We start from the raw sequence: 24,755 nt of genomic DNA, 5'->3' as shown, positions 1-24,755 counted from the left end.
ACATGAGAGATTCATGGAGAAGAGCCAACCATAAACAACCAAAAAGAACAATGATATGAAATGAATGTAGAGCAGTATGAAATGGATGAAGATGACAAAGACACATTACATATGCACAACTGATGTCCATGAAGAAAAGATAGACCAGATTAAAAAGTTAAGCAAAACAATTCCCTGAAATAAAAGCCATGAATCATGATTGGAACAGCTGACTATAACCCAGTCAAAATCAGTTTACAAAAATCAAGACTAAGGCACACACTTCTAAAGATCCTTAACTTCAAGCATAAAAAAAGAATCACATGGCAGAAACATACAAGAAAAATAGCAGGTTAATCTAAGACTTCTCAATGGCACCACTCAATTTTAGAAGAGTGATGCTTACCAAGTTCTCAGGAAAAAAAAAGTGTAACATTAACAATCAGGGTTCATTTGGGGAAGTGGATTAATTATGAGTATAATGAAATAAGGAATTTTAAAATGTGAATTAGATCATGCACAATTGTGGGAGTAGCTGGGGAAGTAAAGGTATGGAAGGGGAAGCTGGAAGATTAGAGAAGTCACTAAACCAGTGTTTTTGAAACACTGGCATGGGTGGATAAGTCAGTGCTTGCAAGAAAATCTGAGAAGCCAGGCACATTCAGCTGCTTAAGTAAGACTGTGAAAGGGGAGCTGATGAAGAAGTCTATGAAGAGCTGTTGCCTTTGTGGGCTGCAGGAAAGCATTGACCGGCAGGCCGAAGGCCACTGTAGGTCAGCAGGGCTGGGAGACAAGTGAAAGTTGCTCAGTCTTGTCTGACTTTTTGCCAGACCATGGACTCGACTGGTCCATGAAGTTCTCCAGGCCAGAATACTGGAGTGGGTAGCCGTTCCCTTCTCCAGGGAATCTTCCCAACCCAGGGATTGAACCTGGCGTCTTCTGCATTACAGGCAGATTCTTTACCAGCTGAGCTACCAGAGAAGCCCTGGCTGGGAGATAGAAAGGGCTGAATACAGAGTGGAAGAGTGAAGAAATGTTAAGACCTAGGTATCTCTGCATTTGTCCTTCTCTGAATCTAATCTCAAACTTTTGGAGTAATGGTTGCTCCTTCATTTTGACCTCCCAAATCTCATGCAATTTCTACTTTTGGCTGACTCTAACTTGGAATCACAAAGGACTCTTGAAAACACATTTCTAAGTATAACCTAGACAACAATAGAGTAATGCAGCCCAATAGCCTAATATTTTTTTCTACTGGAAAAATTCTGTGGTCAAGTACCACCTGAGTTCAGAAATCCCTTCAAATTTGCTCAGTTGTTTTCCTTAAATTCACTTCTAAATAACACCACAGGTAATAATGACCTCCTTGTCACAAAATCCAAGAACCAGTTTTCCATCCTCATGTGAACTGACCTTTAGTCTGGAAAGTTCCTCCACTGAAACCTTTCTTGGAAACACTCTGTTGTCTATGAGTCACTCTCTCATCTGGTATGTTTTCTTCTCTCTGGCTGCTCCTTCCCATTATCCTCTATACATGAATCTTTCTTGGCCTGGCCCTCAAAATGTGGTAACAAGCCTTGGTCCTTGGCCTGCTTTTCCTGTCACTCTAAACATTTACTTTAGGTAGTTGGAGACTAAGACACCACAGATAAAGCCCTCAAATCTTGCCCAAGCATAGAGAATGGTAGGGGGACCTTGGCAGACTCAGGAAGTGGTGTCTATCTAGTATTCATCAAGAACTCCCCACGCTTTATATAGAAAAATGCATTAATTTATTTTGAGTAATTGTGTACCCCCAAAGATATGTTGAGGGGCTTCCCCAGTGGCTCAGCAGTAGATTCCACCTGCAATGCAGAAAACGCGGGTTCGATCCCTGGGTCGGGATGATCCCCTGGAGGAGGAAATGGCAACCCACTCCAGTATTCTTGTCTGGAGAATCCTGTAGACAGAGGAGCCTGGTGGGCTACAGTCCACAGGGTACGCAAAGAGTTGGACACAACTGAAGTGACTTAGCAGTAGCAGCAGCAAATATATGTTGAAGTCCTAACTGCCAGTACCTCAGAATGTGAACTCACTTGATAATAGAGTCTTTACAGAAGTAATCAAGTTAAAATGAGGTCATTAGTGTGGGCCTAATCCAGTATGACTGTGTTCTTATAAAAAAGGGAAAGTTAGACACAGAGACAGACATGCAGAGGGAACACGACGTGGAGACACTCAGGAAGAAAATGGCTGTGTGACTGGAGTGATGCATCCACAAGTCAAAGAATACTTGAGACTATCAGAAGCTAGGAGAGAAGCAGGAAACAATTCCTTCTCTAGTGCCTTCAGAGGAAGTGTGGCCCTGCTGACACCTTGATTTCAGACTTCTGGCCTCACAATACATTTCTGTTGAAGCCACTCAGTTTGTGGAACTATATTATAATAGCCCTAGGAAGTTTATACTCATCTCACGTTGAAACTATGAGATATGTACTACTGTGAATATCCTTTACAGCTGAATAAATCAGTACAGAGAGATTACTAACTTGCTTAAGGTCACAGAGCTAGTAACTGGTAGAGTCAGGATTGAAACCCTAGCCATTGGTTCCTGAGCCTATCTACACAGCCATTATGAAAACTGCCTCTTAATATTTTGAACAGCATTGCTAAGTTGAAAAAGGGGTGTATAAATAAATCTTAATATGCAAATAGTTGAATAAGTTATTGCATATCCACCCTGCAAACTATGATGCAATTATTCAAAAAAGTTATTATTCAGTAATAAAGCAAGCAGAGATAATTGTGTGACATGATCCCATATTCGAAAGTCAAAGAAGAAAACAATCCTTATATAGCTTTTATCTGATTATAAGCATGTAACATATGTTTATCTATATATAATTTATATGAGCACAGATTAAAACATGAAAGCGTTCATAGTAGTTAATTAGTATTTGTTATCTGTTCTGGATAAATAGTGGAGGAAAGTCAGTAAATAATAAATGTATTAGGTAGCTTTTTCTGGGTAACAAGCCTCCCAAAACTTAGTGGCTTAAAACAATAAACATTTTAATCAATGATTCTGTGAGTTGTCTGGGATCAGTGGGGTCGATGGCAGACCTTTTCTAGTCTAAAAACAGATTGCCCTAAAATTCAGCAGCTTAAAACATTTACTCTCTTGTGGTTTCTGTGGGTCAGGAATTCAGGCAAGGCTCAGAAGTGTGCCTTTGGCTGAAGGTCTTTCATGAAGTTGCAGTCAAAGTGTCAGCTAAGCCTATGGTCATATTTGAAGACCAGATTGGGAGAATATGCTCCCAAACTCACCCACATGGGTCTTTCCATAGAGCTGCCTCATGCTTCCCCTAAGGTGAACCAACTGAGAGTGAGAGCATCCAAAATGGAAGCCCCAGTCTTTCTGTAACCTAATCTTGGAAGTGACATCCCATTACCTCTGCCTTATTCTATTCACTAGAACCAAGTCATTAGCCTGGTGCAAACTCATCGGAACAGAATTATACAAAGGTGTAGATACCAGGAGGTGGGGATCATGATACAAGGTCGTCCCAGAGGCTGCTGACCACAGCTGGCTTGACCATGGTTACATGGATAGAATGGCTTCATTCACATATCTTGCAGGTGAAATCTAGCCGGTTTAGGGTACTTCAATTGGGATGGCGCATCTCTGCTCCACTGCTGCTCCATAAGGTCTCTCATAGCATAACTCAGGCTTTTCCACACTTGGGCTCAGGATTTCAAAGAGCAGCAATAGTGGGCAAACCTCAATGTGCAAGTACTTCTCAAGCCTCTGCTAGTGTCATATTTGCTAATATCCCGTTGACCAAAGAAATGACCAAATCCAGTTTCAAGGGCTGGAGAAATGGACTCTACCTCTTGGGTAAAGTGGTAAAGTCATGTGGAAAGGGGGCATATATTCTGATAGTAGTGGCCAAAGGAGACCATCCAGACATCTGGATTCTGGATAGAATGCAGACACTTGGAAAGAGCTTAGCTCCCATTCTTACAATTAGAAAAAATCCTGGTAATCTACAAAATCATAACTTTCCTTGAATTCATCAGGGAGCTAATGTCATAGGGGAACAAATTAGTTTGATATATAAGACAAATGCCTCAGAGAAGGCAGGAAGTTATCACTGGGTTATCTGTGGCAGAGCAGGAAAGAAGATGGGTCCACCACACCAGAAGTAAGAATTCAGCAAGAATCTTAAATACAGTTCTAAAAGTTGAGTGTGGGATAGTGTGAGGATATCAGAGCTCTGAGAGCTGGGGACATAGGCCCCCACTTGCAGGTTCTTCTCCATAGACCTCCACTGGTTGCTCATAAGAAACATCAGGGGTAGGGTGGGAGACTGGAGAAAGCCTATCTCAGTGGTGTAGGCCTTTAGGGGCACAGCTGCTGATACAGAAATGGCCAAAGCCCTGATGGGACCCTACTCCCTCACAGAATAAAAACCTTAAGCCACTGGGTGAAGTGCAGCAAACCTTGTTGCCCCCAAGACATAGTTAAAGATCTACTGTAGCTAGAGGAAAGGAAAAGGAAAGGGCAGGAATCCTCCCTAGGTTCAGACCATTTAAAGCCTTCTATTAATACTAATGGGAAGGGCAGGATCACTGAAAAAGCTTCACCTTCCAAGATCTAGGGATATAGGGCCTGTCTAAGACTGAGGCTGGCCCCAGACAACTCCTGCCCTCCCACTTATCAGGTCACCAAGACCCAGGTAATAATAAAAGTCTGCTACTAAGGGAGAGGCAAGAGGTAGAGAGAGAGACTCTCCATGTATAAGCACATTAAGAAAGGCCTAAAGGCAAGGGTGGTGCAGTAATACTGAGATAAATTATCTGGAAAATCAGTGCCTACTGGAAGCACAAGGTAACACTAGAGAAGTTTGAAGTCATTGATACATTGCAGGTAAAGAGAGCAATAACAACACCTAAACACCAGAACAAATCCTGACTAGCTGGCCTCAATTCCCCTATGCCAATGACCTATAAGGAAAGTAACATGTCTACTCCCAGGAATTAAATATTCACCTCAGTTTCTACTATCCTACATATAACATCTGGCATTCAGCCAAATATTACATGCAAAACAGCAAGAATAAACAATCCACTGTCAAGAGACAAAGCAATCAACAGATCCAGGTTCAGTTGATCTAGTTGTTGAAACTGTCAAACAAGGAGTTTAAAATAACAATGATTAGTATGTTAAAGAGGGTAGTGGAAAATGTAAACAACAGGTATGAACATGTGGGGAATTTCAGCAGAGATGAAAACTCTTTCAAATTCAAATGGACAATCTAGAAATAAAAAGAAAACATAACTGAGATAAAGACTGCCTTCAATAGGTTCATCAGTAGATCTGACAGAGCCAGGGTAGAGGTTAAAATCAGTGACCTTGAAGATAGGTTAATAGAAATTATCCCAACTGAAACACAAAGCAAAATAATGACTGAAAATAGGCATACATATAGGGATGGAAAATTGTAGTATTTTCTATCACAGTCTCTCTTCCGATAATAAATTATTTACATTATCACACCAGGCAAAATACATTCACCCCCATTCCAAGACCTCTAAGACTTCTATATCAGATTCAGATATGGTTGAGGTTCCTTGGGTGCAGATTCTCAGTTTTTTTAATCCAGAGACCTGTGAACTAAATGACAAGTTATATGACCGCCTCCCAAACCCAACACACACATACTCACACAAGTGCATACACATAGATATAAATACAATAGTGAGATAGGGACAGGATAACTGTAACAGATACTTCCATTCAAAAAGGGAAGGAAAAAGAGGCATTTATCAATCACTGTTCAATAATAATTCTGAAATCCCACAGAGCAAATACTGTCAGGTCTCTCTGCTCCAGGGGCAAAAAATGTTTCTTGTTTAGGTCATAGTTCTGCCTGGGAATGGCTTCCCAGTCCATTTTAGTACACTGTTCTTGGATCTTCTCTCTGAGACGGCCTTCTTTTCCCATAAGAAATGGCCCATGTTTGCAGCTGAGTAACTTTCACAGCTTGCTTCCTGTTCACAGAAGTTAAGAGAGGGGAGTCCATTTTTCACTTTGGACTTTTCCAGTCTTTTTAAGTCCAACCTGGAGGTAGTTTTGTTAGTAAAACTCTGTTAAAAATGTTGCAAGTTTTCTATGAGTCTGGTTTGTATTTACTATATGTCCCAAACGCAACATCAACAATTTTTTTTAACATGGGCCCCTCTCTACTTTGAACAGTGAGTCAGGCTATTGGGACACTGTTGACAAGTTTTTAGGAGATGTTTAGCTTAGCTGACAGGGTCTCCCAAACACCAACTTAAAATATTTTACACACTTTATCAAAGGGTCTTAGAGCCACATCTATGATTTGATCTCTACTCTGGAGGTCACTTTTTCACCTTGAGAATATTTTGATGGCTGGAGAGACTGGAGATGTGAGACAGTTATTTTCCAACTCAGCCAAGTCCTGTTTTTTTGGGTGTTTCTTCTGAACTCTGATTGCAAATGGAACAGTTATTTACTTAGTTCATATTTTTCTTTCTGCATTTTATCATATGCAGCTAAAAGAAGCAAACAGATACTTCAACATTCTGTTGGAAATCTCTTTAGCCCGATCCACAAGTTCATTTGGTATATTCTCTATCTTTCCACAGAGTATGGTAGCTGTTTTGTTATTTTTTCCCTCGTTAGACAACATGGACTGCCATCTTCTGCAGACTTTCTTAACAGTTTTCCTCATTGCTTTTCCAGTCTCCACCTGCTGCCCAGGCCCAATGTTGATGCCACATGTTTTATATTTTGATACAACACCCCCAGTAGGTGTACACTTTTATGTATTACTCAGCATTTGCTGTGTAACAGACTACACCAAACTTAGTAGCTTAAAACAATAATCATTTTATCTATCTCATAATTCTCCAGGTTGGTTGGGATGACTAGTATGGCTCTTCTGGTGTGGCCTGGCATGGCTGGGGCTGGAGGTTGAAGAAGGCCTTACTCCCACATCTGGCATTTGGTCTAAGGGGCTTCATCTGGGTTGGTTCATCTCTGTTCCATGTGGTTTCACATCCCTTAGTAATCTGAGCTTCTTCACATGAAGGTCTCAGAATTCCAAAGAGCGGCAAGAAAGGGTAAGTCTCAAGGCAGGCTTTTCACACCTCTCCAGCATCTTCTTGAATCTCTTTGTTAATGTATATTGGCCCAAGCAATTCACATGGCCAAACTCAGAGTCAAGGAGTAGAGAGAGAGCTCTGCCTCTTAATAAGAGAAGCAACAGTAATATTAAAAACAGGGGTGCATAAAAGGATGGGAGAGAGCTGTGGTTATTTTTGCATTGTACCACAATGAAGGAAGATAGAAATATGATGTCATGGAAATCAACATATATGACATGATTATATTTATGTGTTTGTGTAAAATTATATCAGCAGACGAGTGTATGTATAAAACCTTAATGAATTTAAAACTGTGGATTCACATGAGCAAAATATTCAGTAGCAAACATATTTGATAGACACAAATACATTAAATAAAAAAAAGAATTTCAACTCAATTATTCCTCCCATTGTGCAATGTGTTTTGCTACAAACAGATCTGAGAGCAGGTCTACACATCAAATATATTATTTTGTTGCCCTACCTTTCATTTTGTTGTCACTTTAAATTGCTTAATACAACACAATAAACATTACTGTCATTTATATAATTTTTCATAATCTATAAAGAATTTGGTAATAATTTGCCTTATAATACTTTCTACAGGAAGGCTTTTCCTAATCTCTCAAACTGATAACATTTTCCCCAGTATGAATTCAATTATATTTTGTGAGGCTGTGCAAATATGGAAATTCCTCATCATTCAATGCATTCTTAGAGGGTCTCTTCTGAATAATTTTTCTCATCTCAGGTGAAAGAGCCTGACAAATTCTTTTTATTATGCAATGCATTCAATATATGATCTGTCTTGGTTAAATTTTATAATACACACTTAGACCTGATTTCTGTGATAAGGCTTTCTCATTTTCAAGAAACAGGGTTACTTTCATGTATGAATATTGCGATGCATACTCAGAACTGATTTCTGAGTGAAGCCTTTTCCACAGTCACTACATTTATAGGGTTTATCTCCAGTATGAATTGTCTGGTGTTTATTGAAATTTGATCTGTCTGTGAAAGCTTTCCCACATTCTGCACATATATATGGTTTCTCTCCTGTGTGAATTCGCTGATGTACTTTGAGGTGTGGTTTCTTTGAGAAGGATTTGTCACAGTCAGAACATTTATAAGGCTTCTCTGTAGTATGGATTCTCTGATGTGTAAGTAACTCTGACTTCTGGATGAAGGCCCTCCCACAATCAGCACAAACAAAGGGTTTCTCTCGAGTATGAATAGTCTGGTGTTTATTGAAATTTGACCTATCCGTGAAGGCTTTCCCACATTCAGCACATATATAAGACTTCTCTCCAGTGTGAGATTTCTGGTGAGTATTCAGATTTGACCTGTTGGTAAAGGCCTTACCACAGTCAGTGCATATGTAGGGTTTCTCTCCTGTGTGAATTCGCTTATGCATCTGGAGTTGTGACTTAGAAGGGAAAGATTTCCCACAGTCATTGCATTCATAAGGCTTCTCTCCAGTATGAATTCTTTGATGTGCAATCAAGTGCGCCTTTTGGATGAAGGCCTGACCACATTCGGTACATATGTAGGATCTCTCTCCTGAGTGAATTCTCTGATGCATTCTGAGTGTTGATTTTTGGGTAAAGGCTTTCCCACACTCACTGCACTTATGGTGTCTCTCTCCAGTATGAATTTTCTGATGTACATTTAGGGCTGAGTTGAGGGAGAAGCCTTTCCCACATTCACTGCATTGATAAAGCTTTTCTCCAGTATGAGTTGTCTGATGCCTTAGGAGAGATGACACTTGGAAAAATGATTTTCCACATTCATGACATTTATAGGGTTTTTCTCTAGTATGAATTTTCTCATGCATAATTAATTCTGAATTCTGGATGAATGCCTTTCCACACTCAGAACATATATATAGCTTTTCATCTCTATGAACTCTCAAATAAATACTGAGTAGTGGCTTCTGTGTAAAAACATTTACACATTTCCTAAGTTCATGAGGTTTATCCATAGTATGAATTCTCTGAGGTGCAAAGAGTTGTGACCTCTGGGTGAAGATCTTCCCAAGTTCAGTACACATATTTGCTTTCTCCCCAACAGGAAACTTCAGATTGTGACGGAGTGCTTGTTTGAAGCCGAAGACTTTTCCACACTGATTGCTGTCACAGAATTTCACTCCAGTGTGTGTATTTTCATGGTTAGTATAAGAAGAGCTCTGGGTGAAAACTTGACTGTGTCCAATAATTTTATCAAAGTTCTTTGTTGCATTGCTTTCACTATGAATATGTACATCTAAATTATGCTTTAAATTCTTCCCAAATGAGTTACATTTATGGGGTCTTTTCTGTGAAGGAATACAATTTGGGCCTGGATGAATAAATTTTCCACTGTTTTTATATTCATAATCCCACTCTGTATTCAATATTTTCTTATTGGTGAAAGCAGCATGACTCAGAGGTTTGTTCTGCTTTTCCTGGTAGCTTTTTATCTGTTCAGCATCTTGCCACAGTACTTCTAAAATGGAATACAATGAATCATCTTTTGCATCTTCACCTTCCATTTCACCATGAAATGAAACTTTTCCAGAAATTCTTTTTTGTAAGGTTTTAATCCCAAACTTTCCATCTAAAAAGAGAAAAAAAGTAAAATGACACAAAGAATACATAGCAGAAGATTAAGAGGTACACTTAGGTTAATCCAAATTGGTCACAGAGAAACCAGTAAATCTGATGATGATGAGGATGACAATCATGACAATAACAGAAAATAAATAAGTAGCACTTATTACGTGCTAAGCGCTTACATTATTTGGTGGTACAGGCATTGTTCTACAAAATATATACATATCAACTCATTTAGTCCTTTCAAAAGTCTTATGAAGTATCTTATACACCACTGTAGATAAGGAAAGTGAAGTTCAGAATAATTACACATATATTCAGTATTGGAGATTGGAGTTCAACATAAGCAATCTAGCTCTGTTTTGGCGGGGATATCAAGTAAGGTGGACTGAAGATTAAACAGAGAAGGGTTTTAAGGGGAAACATCTGTGGAGAGCCTAGGCTTGAATGGGTAACTCCGAGTCTAAGTCCTCATTAGCTTTCCATTCTAAATTCTCACTAATCTCACTGCTTCTTGCTTATCACCATCAATATCAAATTAATGTGATAAAAATAGTTAAGTTTGCTAAGAGAGTAGATCCTACAAGTTCTCATCACAAAGAAAATCTTTTCCTTTTCATTTTTGTATCTATATAATATGATGTTAACTAAACTTACTGTGGCAATCATTTCACAATATATGTATGTCAAGTTATTATGCTGTACACCTTAAACTTATACAATGCTGTATGTCAATTATACCTCAATAAAACTAAAAAATTAATTTATTCATGTCTATAGGAAAAATACTGTGGTCATAGCCATTTTGACCCATACAAACAATAAATGGATGTCTATACTCCAACTCTCCATCCAAGTGTAACTGTTTCCTTGGAAATAAAATTAAATATATTTAATAAGAAGTACAAAATGAGAGTGATGAAAAGCCATCTGTGGTAGAATGAAAGCTGACCACTACAATCTGTTTCACCATTCTTTTGCATTAATGGATTAGTAACCAGGAATATGGCTGCCCAGTCATATGACATTTCTCAGCCTCCTTTGAAAATTGTGACCAGGTGACAATGTTCTCCACAGAATATGAGAGAAAACGTTGGGTGCCACCTTCAAACCAAAGCATTGAAACAGTAGGCATATTTTCTCTATACCTTTTACCTTCATGCTTACTAAAACCTGGATTTGAGAGCAACATGGATTCAAACATGCAGATGCCACAAAAATTCAAGAGATGGTGGAGCTGAGTAATGGATTCATGAATAAGCAGAAGCAGCTAGGTTTTCCAATGGCCTGTGATATTAGAGACTTTATATGTAAGAAATAAAATTCTATACTTAAGTCATTATATCTAATGCTGTCTTTATTACTGTGAATTAACACTGTGTGAACTAACACAATTAATACACTATTCTTGCCAAGAGTGAATCACAGATTTTCCATTACCAATACAGTTCATGAGACATATTATATTCTCAATAATAACTGAAAAATGGAAGAACTGTACACTATCTCATCAGCAAGAGTTTTTAGATATTGAGAATGCTCGGAGTCATCAAATCCAGTTTTCCCCTGTTAGTCAGTTAGATACTGTACTCTCAATATATGTCCAGTCCAAAAATCTCATCCTCTTATTCTTAAGTTGCATTGTATTCTCATATATTTGGCTTTAATTTATTTGGAAGTTACTAACCCCTGGATTCCTAGGCTAGATTTCAGACGTGGTTTTACTTTTCACTTTATTAAACACTTAAATGTATATAAAATGTCTAAGTTGTAAATAAAACATAACTTCTAACCCATTGCTGTATTGGACAACAGTTAGATCACCAGTACCAATATTCATCATAAACATTTGCTTCTGCAGTGAAAAGCTTCCTGAGCCCTTTACTGAGCCCACAGATTCAGTGAACCGTACAGAAATGGAGAGTCATCTGTTTAGAAAGAGCTGAGCATGCAAGCTAGCATTCTCACTGCCACTCAATAAAATGGCTCACAAAAGTCCAGTTTATTCTCAAATAAAAGGAAAGGTTAATATCCTCTTCCTCCACTCCTGCTTTTATCTTTTGTGTCATTTAAAAATATCTGTGTGCTTAATTAAATGGTTTTGCTGTTGCTGTTCAGTCGGTAGGTTGTGCCCGACTCTTTGTAACTCCATGGACCATAGCACATCAGGTTCCTCTGTGTTCCACTATCTTCCAGAGTTTCCTCAAATTCATGTCCGTTGAGGCAGTGATGCTGTCTAACCATCTCATCCTCTGCTGCCCACTTCTCCTCTTGCCTTCAATCTTTTCCAGCATCAGGGTCTTTTCCAATGAGTTGGCTCTTCACATCAGGTGGCCAAAGTATTGGAGCTCCAGCTTCAGCAACACTCTTCCAATGAATATTCAGGACTGATCTCCTTTAGGATTGACTGGTTGATCTCCTTGCAGTCCAGGGGATGCTCAAGAGTCTTCTCCAGCATAATTCAAAAGCATTAATTCTTCATTGCTCAGCCTTCTTTATGTTCCAACTCTCACATCCATACATGACTACTGGACCATAGCTTTGACTATATGAACCTTTGTCAGCAAAATAATGTCTCTCTGTTTTAATACTCTGCCTAGGTTTGTCATAGGTTTTCTTCTAAGGAGCAAGTGTCCTTTAATTTTGTGGCTGCAGTCACCATCCACAGTGATTTTGGATATCAAGAAAATAAAATCTGTCACTGTTTCTAATTTTTCCCCTTCTATTTGCCATGAAGTGATGGGACCAGATGTCATGCTCTTAGTTTTTTTTTTTTTAATGCTGCATTTCAAGTCAGCTTTTTCACTCTCCTCTTTCACGTTCATCAAGAGGCTCTTTAGTTCCTCTTCACCATCTACCATTAGAGTGGTATCATCTGCATATCTGAGATTGTTGATATTTCTCCCAGCAATCTTGATTCCAACTTGTGATTCATCCAGGTTGGCATTTTGCATAATGTACTCTACATATAAGTTAGATAAACAGGGTGACAATATACAGCCTTGTTATACTCCTTTCCTAATTTTGAACCAGTTCATTGTCCCATGTCTGGTTCTAACCATTGCTTCTTGACCTACACACAGATCTCTCAAGAGACAAGTAAGGTGGTCTGGTATTCCCATCTCTTTAAGAATTTTCCACAGTTTGTTGTGATCCATAGTCAATGGCTTTAGTGCAGTCAATGAAGCAGATGTTTTTCTGGAATTCCCTTGCTTTCTCTATGATCCAACGAATGTTGGTAATTTGATCTCTGGTTCCTCTGCCTCTTTGAAACCCAGCTTGTACATCTGGAAGTTCTCTATTCATGTACTGTTGAAGCCTAGCTTGAAGGATTTTGAGCATAACCTTGCTAGCATGTGAAATGAGTCCAACTGTACAGTGGTTTGAACATTCTTTGGCATTGCCCTTTTTTGGGATTGGAATGAAAACACCTTTTCCAGTCCTGTGGCCAATGCTGAATTTCCCAAGTTTGCTGACATATTGAGTGCAGCACTTTAACAGCATCATGTTTTTGACAATTATGATAATGCTGATACGAACATTCCTGTACATTTATTTTAGTGGATGTATGTGCTCAGTTCAGTTCAGTTTAGTCGCTCAGTCGTGTCCGACTCTTTGCAGTCCCATGGACTGCAGCATGCCAGGCCTCCCTGTCCATCACCAACTCCCGGAGCTTACTCAAACTCATGTCCATCGAGTCAGTGATGCCATCAAACCATCTCATCCTCTGCTGTCCCCTTCTCTGCCCACTTTCAATCTTTCCTAGCATCAGGGTCTTTTCCAGTGAGTCAGTTCTTCATATCAGGTGGCCAAAGTATTGGGAGTTTCAGCTTCAGCATCAGTCCTTCCAATGAATATTCAGGACTGATTTCCTTTAGGATTGACTGGTTTGATCTCCTTGCAATCCAAGGGACTTACAAGAGTCTTCTTCAATACCACAGTTCAAAAAGATCAATTCTTTGGTGCTCAGCTTTCTTTATAGTCCAACACTCACATCCTTACATGACTACTGGAAAAACCATAGGGTTGACTAGACAGAGCTCTGTTGGCAAAGTAATGTCTCTGCTTTTTTTTTTTTTGTCTTGTTTTATTTTGTTCTCCACTTCTTTTTTTTTTCATTTATTTTTATTAGTTGGAGGCTAATTACTTTACAATATTGTAGTGGTTTTTGTCATACATTGACATGAATCAGCCATGGATTTACATGTATTCCCCATCCCGATGCCCCCTCCCACCTCCCTCTCTACCCGATCCCTCTGGGTCTTCCCAGTGCATCAGGCCCGAGCACTTGTCTCGCGCATCCAACCTGGGCTGGTGATCTGTTTCACCCTAGATAATATACGTGTTTCAATGCTGTTCTCTCAAAACATCCAACCCTCGCCTTCTCCCACAGAGTCCAAAAGTCTGTTCTGTACATCTGGAGCCCATTATACAGAGTGAAGTAAGCCAGAAAGATAAAGACCATTACAGTATACTAACACATATATATGGAATTTAGAAAGATGGTAGTGATAACCCTATATGCAAAACAGAAAAAGAGATACAGATGTACAGAACAGACTATGTCTCTGCTTTTTAATACGCTGTCTAGGTTGGTCACAGCTTTTCTTCCAAGGAGCAAACATCTTTTAATTTTATGGCTGCAGTCACCATCTGCAGTGATTCTGGAGCCCCCCCAAAATAGTCTCTCACTGTTTCCATTGTTTCCCCATCTATTTGCCATGAAGTGATGGGACCGGATGCCATGATCTTAGTTTTTTTAATGTTGAGTTTTAATCAAACTTTTTCACTCTCCTCTTTCACTTTCATCAAGAGGGTCTTTAGTTCTTCTTCACTTTCCGCCATAAGGGTGGTGTCATCTGCATATCTGAGGTTATTGATATTTCTCCTGGCAATCTTGATTCCAGCCTGTGCTTCATCCAGCCTGGCATTTCACATGATGTATTCTACATATAAGTTAAATAAGCAGGGTGACAATATACAACCTTGACATATTCCTTTCCTGATTTGGATCCAGTCTGTTGTTCCATGTCCAGTTCTAACTGGTGCTTCTTGACCTGCATACAGATTTCTCAGGAGGCAAGTAAGGTGATCTGGTATTCCGATCTCTTTAAGAATTTTCCACAGTTGTTGTGATTCACACAGTCAAAGGCTTTGGGATAGTCAACAAAGCAGATGTTTTTTCTGGAACTCTCTTGCTTTTTTGATGATCCAGTGGATGTTGGCAATTTGATCTCTAGTTCCTCTGCCTTTTCTAAATCCACCTTGAACATCTGGAAGTTCATGGTTCACATACTGTTGAAGTCTAGCTCGAAGGATTTTGAGCATTACTTTGCTAGTGTGTGAGATGAGTGCAATTGTGCAGTAGTTTTAACATTCTTTGGCATTGCCTTTCTTTGGGATTGGAATGAAGTTGACCTTTTCCAGTCCTGTGGCCACTGCTGAGTTTTCCAAATTTGTTGACATATTGAGTGCAGCACTTTCACAGCATCATCTTTTAGGATCTGAAATAGTTGAACTGGAATTCCATTGCCTCCAGTAGCTTTGTTTGTAGTGATGCTTCCTAAGGCCCACTTGACTTTGCATTCCAGGATGTCTGGCTCTAGGTGAGTGATCACACCATCATGGTTATTTGGGTCATGAAGATCTTTTTTTGTATAGTTCTTCTGTGTATTCTTGCCACCTCTTCTTAATATCTTCTGCTTCTGTTAGGTCCATACCACTTCTCTTAAATAAATGCCTAGAAGTGACATTCCTGAGATACAGAATAGCTATACATTTAGCATTAGTACATACTGCCAGTTTCCCAAATTGACTGAAAGAATTTACATTACTACCATCAATGCATATAAATTCCAGTTGCTCCAAAATCTTGATAACACTTGATATTGTCAGTCTTTTACATTTTAGCCATTGTTCTGTTTTATTTATGTGTGTAGGGTTGTCTGATTGTGGTTTTAACTTACATTCCCCTGATTAATAATGATGTTCAACCTTTTCATATACACAACTATCATGCAGATACCTCTTTCTAAAAGTACCTGTTCAAGTCTTTTACCCATTTCTTTTTCTACTGGGTTGTCTGCCTTTTTCTTTTTGACTTCTACAAGTTCTTTATATATTCTGAATGCAAGTCATTTCTCAAATCTAGGTACTGTAAATATCTTCTCCCAGTTTGTGGCTTGCCTATTCACTTTCTTAATGATATCTTTTGGAGAAGAATATATTTTTTTTACTCTAATATAGTTCAACTTACTATGAAATGAGGTATAAAATGTTATTTTTTTGTTTTTGTTGTTATCCAAAAGAACTTCCCTGGTGGTCCAGTAGTTAAGAATCCACCTTTAAATTCAGGGGGCATGGGTTTGATCCCTGAATAGGGAACTAAGATTCCAATTCCACATTCAAGATTCCAATTCCACAAACCACGGGGCAACTTACAGAGAGCCAACACACCACAACTAGAGAAAGCCCACATGCCACAATGAAGACCCAGCACAGCCCAAAATTTTTTTTAAAGTACTCTTAATAAAAAATAACTTGTACAATACTTGGATTCTTTAAATGACAGGAAGGATTCACCAATGAGGAGAGGTTTTAAATTAGAGGTTAAAGTTCTTTAATGGATAAAAAGATCGCTAAAACTTCTCTGTTTTTGACATTTCTTGTAATTTTTGTTTTTCTAGGACTGTGTCCATTTCATCTCAGTTATCAAATTTGTTAGCATAAAGTTGGTCATGATATTTTCTTAATATTCAGTGGTGCAATTACCCCTGGTCACCAGAAACAGGTGCTCCAGGGGTATCCCCTGTGTGGCCTGCATGTACCCACCTATGGTGGTTGGGCCATAATTGGTGTGAGAATGCTGGTGGATGGATTGGCCCCCTGGAGCAGGAGCCACTTTTCAGGGGGCACTAGGGCCAGACAAGGCAGCTCACTGGGTGCAGTGTGATGTGTCTTCAGAGGAAAACTGGATGCATGGTATTAGTGAGGCTGGTGGAGAGTGGAGAGTGACAGAAATGGTACCTGCCAGCACCAGGCCAGCTAGGTAGAAGGAGAGTGAAAAAATGGTGCCCACTAGCACTTCTGTCCCTAGAGAAAGTTTCACCAGATCCTTGCCCCTCTGGCACATGCTCTAAAACTAGTCAATGAATCTCATTCTCATATAGCCCAGGCACTTCCAAGCTGCTGCCTTTGGGACTCAGAGAGAGAAAGTCTGTATGTGAGCTCATCAAGAGTAAAATCTTAGTTTCTGACAATCATCCAGCTCTCCCAGATGTAAGTGCCACTGGTTTTCAAAGCCAGATGTTGTAGGGATTCATTTTCCTAGGGCAGGTATTCTGGGCTGAGAGGCCCAACATGGGATTCGAACCCCTTGCTCTTCAAGGGGGACCTCTGCAGTTATGATATCCCTCTTGCTTGCAGGCTGTCACACTGGGTGTGTGGGTTCTGAATAGACTGTGTCTCTGCCCCTCCTACATATCTCAATGTGGACTTTTCTTTATATCCTTAGATGTGGAAAATTTGTTCTGCTAGTCTTCATGTCATTTTCAGAGATAGTTGTTCTCTATGTAGTTATAGTTTAGGTGTGTTCATAGGAAGAGAAAGTGTTAGTCACTCAGTCATGTCTGCTCTTTACAACCCCATGTACTGTAGCCCATGGAATTCTCCAGGCAAGGATACTGGAGTGGGTAGTCATTCCCTTCTCCAGGGATTTTCCACACCCAGGGATCGAACCAGGGTCTCCTGCATTGCAAACAGATGGGGGAAAATGGAAAAATGGCAGATTTTATTTTCTTGGGCTCCAAAATCACTGAGGATGGTGACTGCAGCCATGAAATTAAAAGACACACACTCCTTGGAAGAAAAGCTATGACAAACCTAGACAGCATATTAAAAAGCAGAGACATCACTTTGCTGACAAGGTCTGCATAGTCAAAGCATGGTTTTTCCAGTAGTCATGTATGGATGTGAGAACTGGCCCATAAAGAAGGCTGAGTGCTGAAGAATTGATGGTGCTGGAGAAGGTGCTTGAGAATTCCTTGGACTGCAAGGAGAGCAAACCAATCCTAAAGGAAATCCTAAAGGAAATCAATCCTGAATATTCATTGGAAGGACTGATGCTAAAGCTGAAGCGCCAATACTATGGCCACCTGATGTGAAGAGCTGACTCACTGGAAAAGACCACCTGATGCTGGGAAAGATTGAAGACAGGAGGAGAAGGGGACAGTAAAGTCTGGTGTGCTGAAGTCCATGGGGTTGCAAAGAGTCGAACACGACTTAGTGACTGAACAACAAATGGGAAGAGATGAGCTCAGGATTTTCTCTTGATCTAAAGCAATAAATTTCTATCTGGGTGGTACTTCATCCCACACGTTCTGATGTGTCATACTTTCACTATCATTCTGCTCAAAATATTTCCTAATTCTATTATGGATTTTTCTTTGACTTATGGGCTATTTGTATATATGTTGCTTACTTTCAAAACATTCAGGTATGTTCTAATTATCTCTCTGTTCAGAGATTTGATTTATTTCAATAGTAATTACAGAACATATAATGCATGATTCCAACCCTTTGAAATTTGTTACCATTAGTTTTATGTCCCAAAATACAGTCTATTTTTGTTAGTGGGCCACATGCACTTGAAAAGAATGTGTATTCTACAGTTGTGGGATGTAGAGAACTATGTATGTCAATTAGGTCATACTGGTATATCATGTTCAAATCTTTACAGATTCTTTTGTCTGTAAACAGACAAAAATCAGTTACTGAGATAGGAATGTCAAAGTCTCCAATTATGAATATGTATTCCGTTTTTCCTTCTGTTAAATAAATAAATATTTAAATAAGTAAAATGATAATACAGGAATATTATGAGACAATTAAATGTTAAATATTGACCACTTAGATAAAATGCACAAACTTCCTGAAAGAAAAATTATCAAAGCAAGAAGAAATACGAATATCCCTAGATCTAGTAAAGAAACTGAATTTGAAATGATAGTCCCATAAAGAAAACTTGAGACCCAGATGAGTTCACTGGTAAATTTGTTACTAAAACTTTCCCATCAAGAAAATTTGAGGGCTGATCGTTTCACTGGTGAATTTCATGAAACAGTAAAAAAGAAGTAAAAATCTTCCACAAACTATTTCAGATAATAGAGAAGGGAACACTTCACAACTCATTTCTTTATGGCCATCATAACCCTAATACCCAAACCCGACAAAGATACTGCAAAAAAAGAGAAAACTACAAACCAATATCACCCATGAAAAGTGCAAATATTTTTTTAAATATCAGTAAATAGAATCCAACAATATAATAATAAGGATAATAAATCATAATCAACTAGTATTTATCTCAAAAATGTAAGGTCAATTTAAAATTATTTATTGAAATAAAAAATTTCAATTGTTTATTTATTGAAATAAAAAATAAATACACATATTAACAAAATAAAAGCAAATAACTCATATGATCGCTCTAATAAGATGAAGAAAAAGCACTTGATAAAATCCAACAAATAACGATAATAAGGAAAAAACCTCTTAAAAATTCTAGGATTAGAAAGGAACTTACATAGCCTGATAAAGGGCAGCTTCAAAAAGTTACAGCTAACATCATACTTAATGGTACATTTTTTTTGCCTCAAATATCAGAACAAGGCAAGCATGTCCACGCTCACCACTTCTATTCAACATTGAGCTAAATAAAGGTCTTTGACTGTGAAATAAGGAAAGGAAAAGAAATAAAAGCATGAGATTAGAAAGGAAGAAGTAAAAGTGCCCTTAAAGTGATGCTTACTTACATGAAAAACCCCAAGGAATCTATAAGAGAATTAATAGGTGGATTTAGAAATGACTGCTAGTGCAGGAGACACAGGTTCACTCCCATAAGGAACTAAGATCCCACAAGCCATGGGGCAATGAAGCCTGTGTGCCACAACTACTGAGCCTGCACCCTAGAGCACACGACTTGCAACTACTGAGCCCACACACTGAAACTACTGAAGCCCGAACACTCTAGAGCCTGTGCGCCACAACAAAAGAAGCGACAGCTACAAGAAGCCTGCGAGTAGCAACGAAGACCCCACACAGCCAAAAGTAAATAAATAAATTAATGCCTCAGGATATAAAGTCAATGTACAAAAATAAATCTCTAGCAATTTATACTAGCAATAAATAATCTGAAAACATTTTAAAATGCTATTTATAATAGTATCAAAAACATTAAATGCCTAGGGGTAAATTTAATGAAGGATACATAAAACTTTTATATGAAAATTATAAAACATTGCTGAAAGAAATCAAAGATCTAAATATATGTAGAAAGTTGCTATATTCACAGATTAGAAGGCTCAATATTGTTAAGATGTCAATTCTCTTAAAACTGATCTTAGAATTCATGCCAAACCAAATCCCAGCAAGTTTTTTTCCAAAAAATTAAAAACTGATTATAAAATTTATATGCAAATGCAAATGACCTAGAAGAGTCAAAGTAATTTTTTAAAAAAGTCAACCTGGAGAACTTACTCTACCTGACTGCAAGACTCATTATAAAAGCTATAGTAATAAAGTATGGTGGAGGACAAGGAAGCTTGACGTGCTGCAGTCTGTGGGGTAGCAAAGAGTTGGATATGACTGAGTGAATGAACAACAACAATTAAAATAGGGGTCTGCCAAAAGGACAGTGTGTTAACTATATTTTCTTATTTTCTGTATTCTTGATGCTCTAGCATCTGACGCCTAGCTGATCCTGGAGAGACTGCCTCTCCCAGACCTAGTTATTTCCTAGAGACAGCAAGTGACTTCCCTGTAAGTATACCTACTATATGCAAACCAACAAATCCAGAGCCCATATCCACCAACTATCTCCTTTTTCAAGATCTCACAGGTTGAGCCACTAGACCCCTGCCCTAATCACCTCAGGCTGGGTACCAGGCAACTAAGGATAGTCTCTACACTACACCCCAGAGTCCACTGAAATTACTCAAACTAGCTAACTCTAAACCTTTCCAGCCTGCTTATTCTACCTCACCCATCCTTTCCTATGAAAATCATAATAAAGGCTGTTGCCCATGCTTTTCCCCTACAACTTCTACCTCCTGATTGACTTTAGTGCTCCCTGGTGTGACTCTGCATGGTGTGGTATGCCTTTTCCTCTTGGAAGCTGTTACAAACTATTTTCAATGGCAGTTGTCTCCAGATATGTTGGCCTCACCATACCTGAATAATAATAAAACCTTCATTTTAAAATAGAAATGGCTCAGTGGTAAAGAATCTGCCTCTCGGTGCAGGAGACACAAGAAACTTGAGTTCAACCCCTGGGTCAAAAAGATCTCCTAGAGGAGGAAATGGCAACCCACTCCAGTATTCTTGCTTGGAAAACGCCATGGGCAGAGGAGCCTGGCAGGCTACAGTCCTGTAGCCCATGGGGTCACAAAGAGTGAGACATGGCTGAGTACAAGCACAAGTTGAGCTGAGTTGAACAGCTCAATTAAACAGAACAGAAAGTCCAGAAATAGGTTCACATATGTGAAATCAATTGATTTTTAATAACTGTGCCTAGGAAATTCAGTGGGAAAAAAGTCTCCTCAACAAATGGTTCTGGAACAACTGAATGTCGTATTGAAAAAAATGAACATCAACCCTTACATTAAACACAAAAATGGATCATAGACCTAAACTTAAAAAGCTAAAATGATAAACTGCATAGAAGAAAATATGAGAATATCTTTGTGACCTTGCAATGTTGTTCAGTCGCTCAGTCGTGTTAGACTTTGCGACCCCAGGGACTGCAGCACGCCAGGCTTCCCTGTCCTTCACCATCTCCTGGAGCTTGCTCAAATTCATGTCCATTGAGTGAGTGATGCCATCCAACCATCTTGTCCTCTGTCATCCCCTTCTCCTCCTGCCTTCAATCTTTCCCAATATCAGGGTCTTTCCTAATGAGTCAGCTCTTCACATCAGGTGGCCAAAGTACTGGAGCTTCAGCTTCAGCATCAGTCCTTCCAATGAATATATAGGATTGATTTCTTTTAGGATTGACTGGTTTGATCTCCTTGCAGTCCAAGGGACTCTCAAGAGTCTTCTTCAATATCACAGTTCAAAAGCATCATGGCACTCAGCCTTCTTTATGGTCCAACTCTCAAATCCATACATAACTACTGGAAAAACCATAGCTTTGAGTATATGGACCTTTGTTGGCAAAATAATGTCTCTGCTTTTTAATATGCTGTCTAGGTTTGTCATAGCTTTTCTTCCAAGGAGCAAGGACCTTGCAGTAGGCAAAGATTTATTAAATAGATGATAAAAAATACTAAAACCTTTTTTAAAGATGATAAACTAGACTCTATAAAAATTAAAATTTTTTTCCTTTGATAGGCACCAGTAAGAATAAAACTGTAAGGTACAGATTGCAACAAAATATTGGCAGTACATATATCTGGCTTAGAACTTGTATCGAGCAAATATAAAAAACTCTAATACCTCAATAAGAAGAGGACACACAACCACCCCCCCCACCAAATGGGAAAGATATTTCAATAGACACTTCACAAAAAATGTACAAATGATAATAAGCACATGAAGATACTTAACATTATTACTCATCAGAGAAATGCTGCTTACATTCATAAGATACCATTACATATCCATTCTAATAGCAAAGTTTAAAGAGACTGATGATAACAAGTATAGGCAAGGATTTGGGGCAATAGAATTTCTCATGTATTGCTGTTGGGAATGTAAAGCCATTTTGGAAGACAGTTCGGCAATTCTATGAAATTATAAGAAAGGTAAGCAAACACTGATTATAATATAAGAGCAACGCTAACCCTAGGCATTTACCCAAGAAAAATGTAAACATATGTTCACACAAAGACAAATCAGAATGTTTACTGCAACTTTAGTCCTAATAACCAAATAATGACCACTTGTCATTAACAGGCATAGAGATAAAAAAATTATAATGGAACAGTATTCACTATTTAAAAGGAACTATTTAATAGTCATACCATGGAATAGTATCCACTATTTAAAAGAAACAAACTAGTGATATACTCAACAACATGAATGAATTGCAAAATCATTATGCTGAACAAATAAAGCCAGACCCAAAAAGGTACATATGGAATGATTCCATTTATATGCAACCCTAGTAAAGGCAAATCTAGTCTATAGTGACAAAAAGTAACTCAGTGGTTGCCTGGGGCCGAAGTGGTGTTGAGTATTAACTACAAGGGGCATGAAGGTGCATTTTTGTGTGATGGAGTATCACAACTGGGGTGGTGCTTATACCAGTGTGTACCTTTGTCAAAACTCACCAAACTCTACACTTAAAATGGATACCTATTATGGTATGTAAATTATACCTTAATAAAGTTGATTTTAAAAGAAAATGCTAGGTGACAGGGACCATAAAGTGAGAAGATGGAAGACAGGCATGGAGATTAGGGGAGGTGAAGAGAAGTAAGGAATCTGAAAGCAATATCTACGAAGAGAAAAGGAGGTGGGGCTGGTTGTAGATGACAGTTTGTTGATATCTTGGAGTAAGAAGATGAAAACAAGAGAGAAAAGAAGCTGAAAGGGAACCAGGTAGAACAGGAGTGAGGCAACCAACTGATCTTCAAAGAAGGCAGATCCATTAAAACCTGAATGTATACAATAAGGATCTAAGACCTTGGGAGTGGGGTTTCAGTACTAAAGCATAAAAATATGATGGAAGGAGAAAACATCCAAGAAAGCCAGATCCATAGTGAGGAAATCTGGCATATGATCCAGAGTATAGGTACTGTAGCAATTCTCCTGGAGGGAAGCTAAGCCAAGAAGACAGTTGATAGCAGTAAGGGAAATACAGGGAAGAGCAGTTCGGTACCTCAGAGGTCAAGGAGTTTCTAAAGTTTTGAACCTTCAAGAAGGGCAGCAATCACAGCATTTTAAAGGTATTGGTCTCAAGTATTTCCATGTCTCCCTTCTGCCAGGATCACACTCACCTGAGCAGCTGTGATGTAGGGTTTTTTCCTTCAGTGCCCAAGGCTCCTCTCCTTGCTCCAACTTGAATATGACCTCTGGTTTGGGAACTTCATACCCTGTTAACAGGAAATGATAGAAAATGGGGTCCAGCTAATTGCTTTCCATGTGTTCCTTGGAAAAGTAACATTTCATTGGAAAAAGAGTAATAAGCATGAATGGGCAAAGGGACCAAAGAATCTCAGGCAAATCAAGGATGACACCATCACACACTTCAGATGTCCCAGAGCACTTAGCAGCTGAGAATGGAAACAACCTCACTGAGGTTCTGTGTTAGTTCCCTGGGGCTTCTGTAAGAAAGTACCAAAAACTCCCTGGAGAAAGAAATGGCAACCCACTCCAGTATTCTTGCCTGGAAAAGTCCATGGACAGAGGAGCCTGGCGGGCTGCAGTCCATGGGGTTACATGACTGAGCATGAGGGCATGAGGGTGGAGGGAGGTGGGTTGGTAGCAATAAACTGATAGAACTTAAAAAAAAAAAGAAAGAAAGTACCAAAACCCCGGTGACTTTAAACAACAGAAATGTATTATCTGACATTTCTGGAGGCTAGAATTCTGAAATCAAGGGGTTAGCAGTGTCATGCTCACTCCAGCAGATATAGGGGAGAATCCTTCCTTGCACCTTCTAGCTTCTTCTGTCTGCCAAAATCTCTGGTGTTCCTTGGCTTGTAAATGTATTTTAATCCAGTCCCACAGCTATCTTCTCCCTGTGTGTCTTCTTACTGTCTTTCCTCTATGTGTGCCTATTTCTGTGCCCAAATCTCCCTTTTTTTAAAAACAAAAGTAACGATACCACTCAGGTTAGGGCCCACCCCAATGACCTAATTTTAATTTGATCCCCTCTGTAAAGATACTACTTTCAAATAAAGGCACATTTTCAGGTACTGGGGGTTAAGATTTTGACATCTTTTTTTGAGGGGGCACTATTCAACCAAATAAGAACATGCCCCTTGATTCCCCCAAATTCACATCTTTCACATATATAAATACATTAAC

The 24,755-nt window shown here is 38.9% G+C and overlaps 1 protein-coding gene across 2 annotated transcripts in view; it reads right to left on the bottom strand.

The window, feature by feature from the left end:
- Positions 1-6,662: 6,662 nt before the first annotated feature.
- Positions 6,663-24,755, bottom strand: part of ZNF81 (zinc finger protein 81) — an 89,540-nt gene continuing 71,447 nt past the window's right edge. For both annotated transcript variants that reach the window (XM_043457756.1, XM_043457755.1), the window contains exons 5-6: positions 23,723-23,818; positions 6,663-9,729 (exon numbers count right to left, since the gene is read on the bottom strand). In XM_043457756.1, the coding sequence (XP_043313691.1) occupies positions 8,021-9,729; positions 23,723-23,818 (1,805 nt within the window). In that variant the 3' untranslated portion in view covers positions 6,663-8,020. The remainder of the gene's footprint in view (positions 9,730-23,722; positions 23,819-24,755) is intronic.

Source organism: Cervus canadensis, chromosome X (genome assembly GCF_019320065.1).
Source record: "Cervus canadensis isolate Bull #8, Minnesota chromosome X, ASM1932006v1, whole genome shotgun sequence".
In the NCBI taxonomy this organism is placed as follows: Eukaryota; Metazoa; Chordata; class Mammalia; order Artiodactyla; family Cervidae; genus Cervus; species Cervus canadensis.
This window is presented reverse-complemented; position numbering and strand designations above follow the sequence as displayed.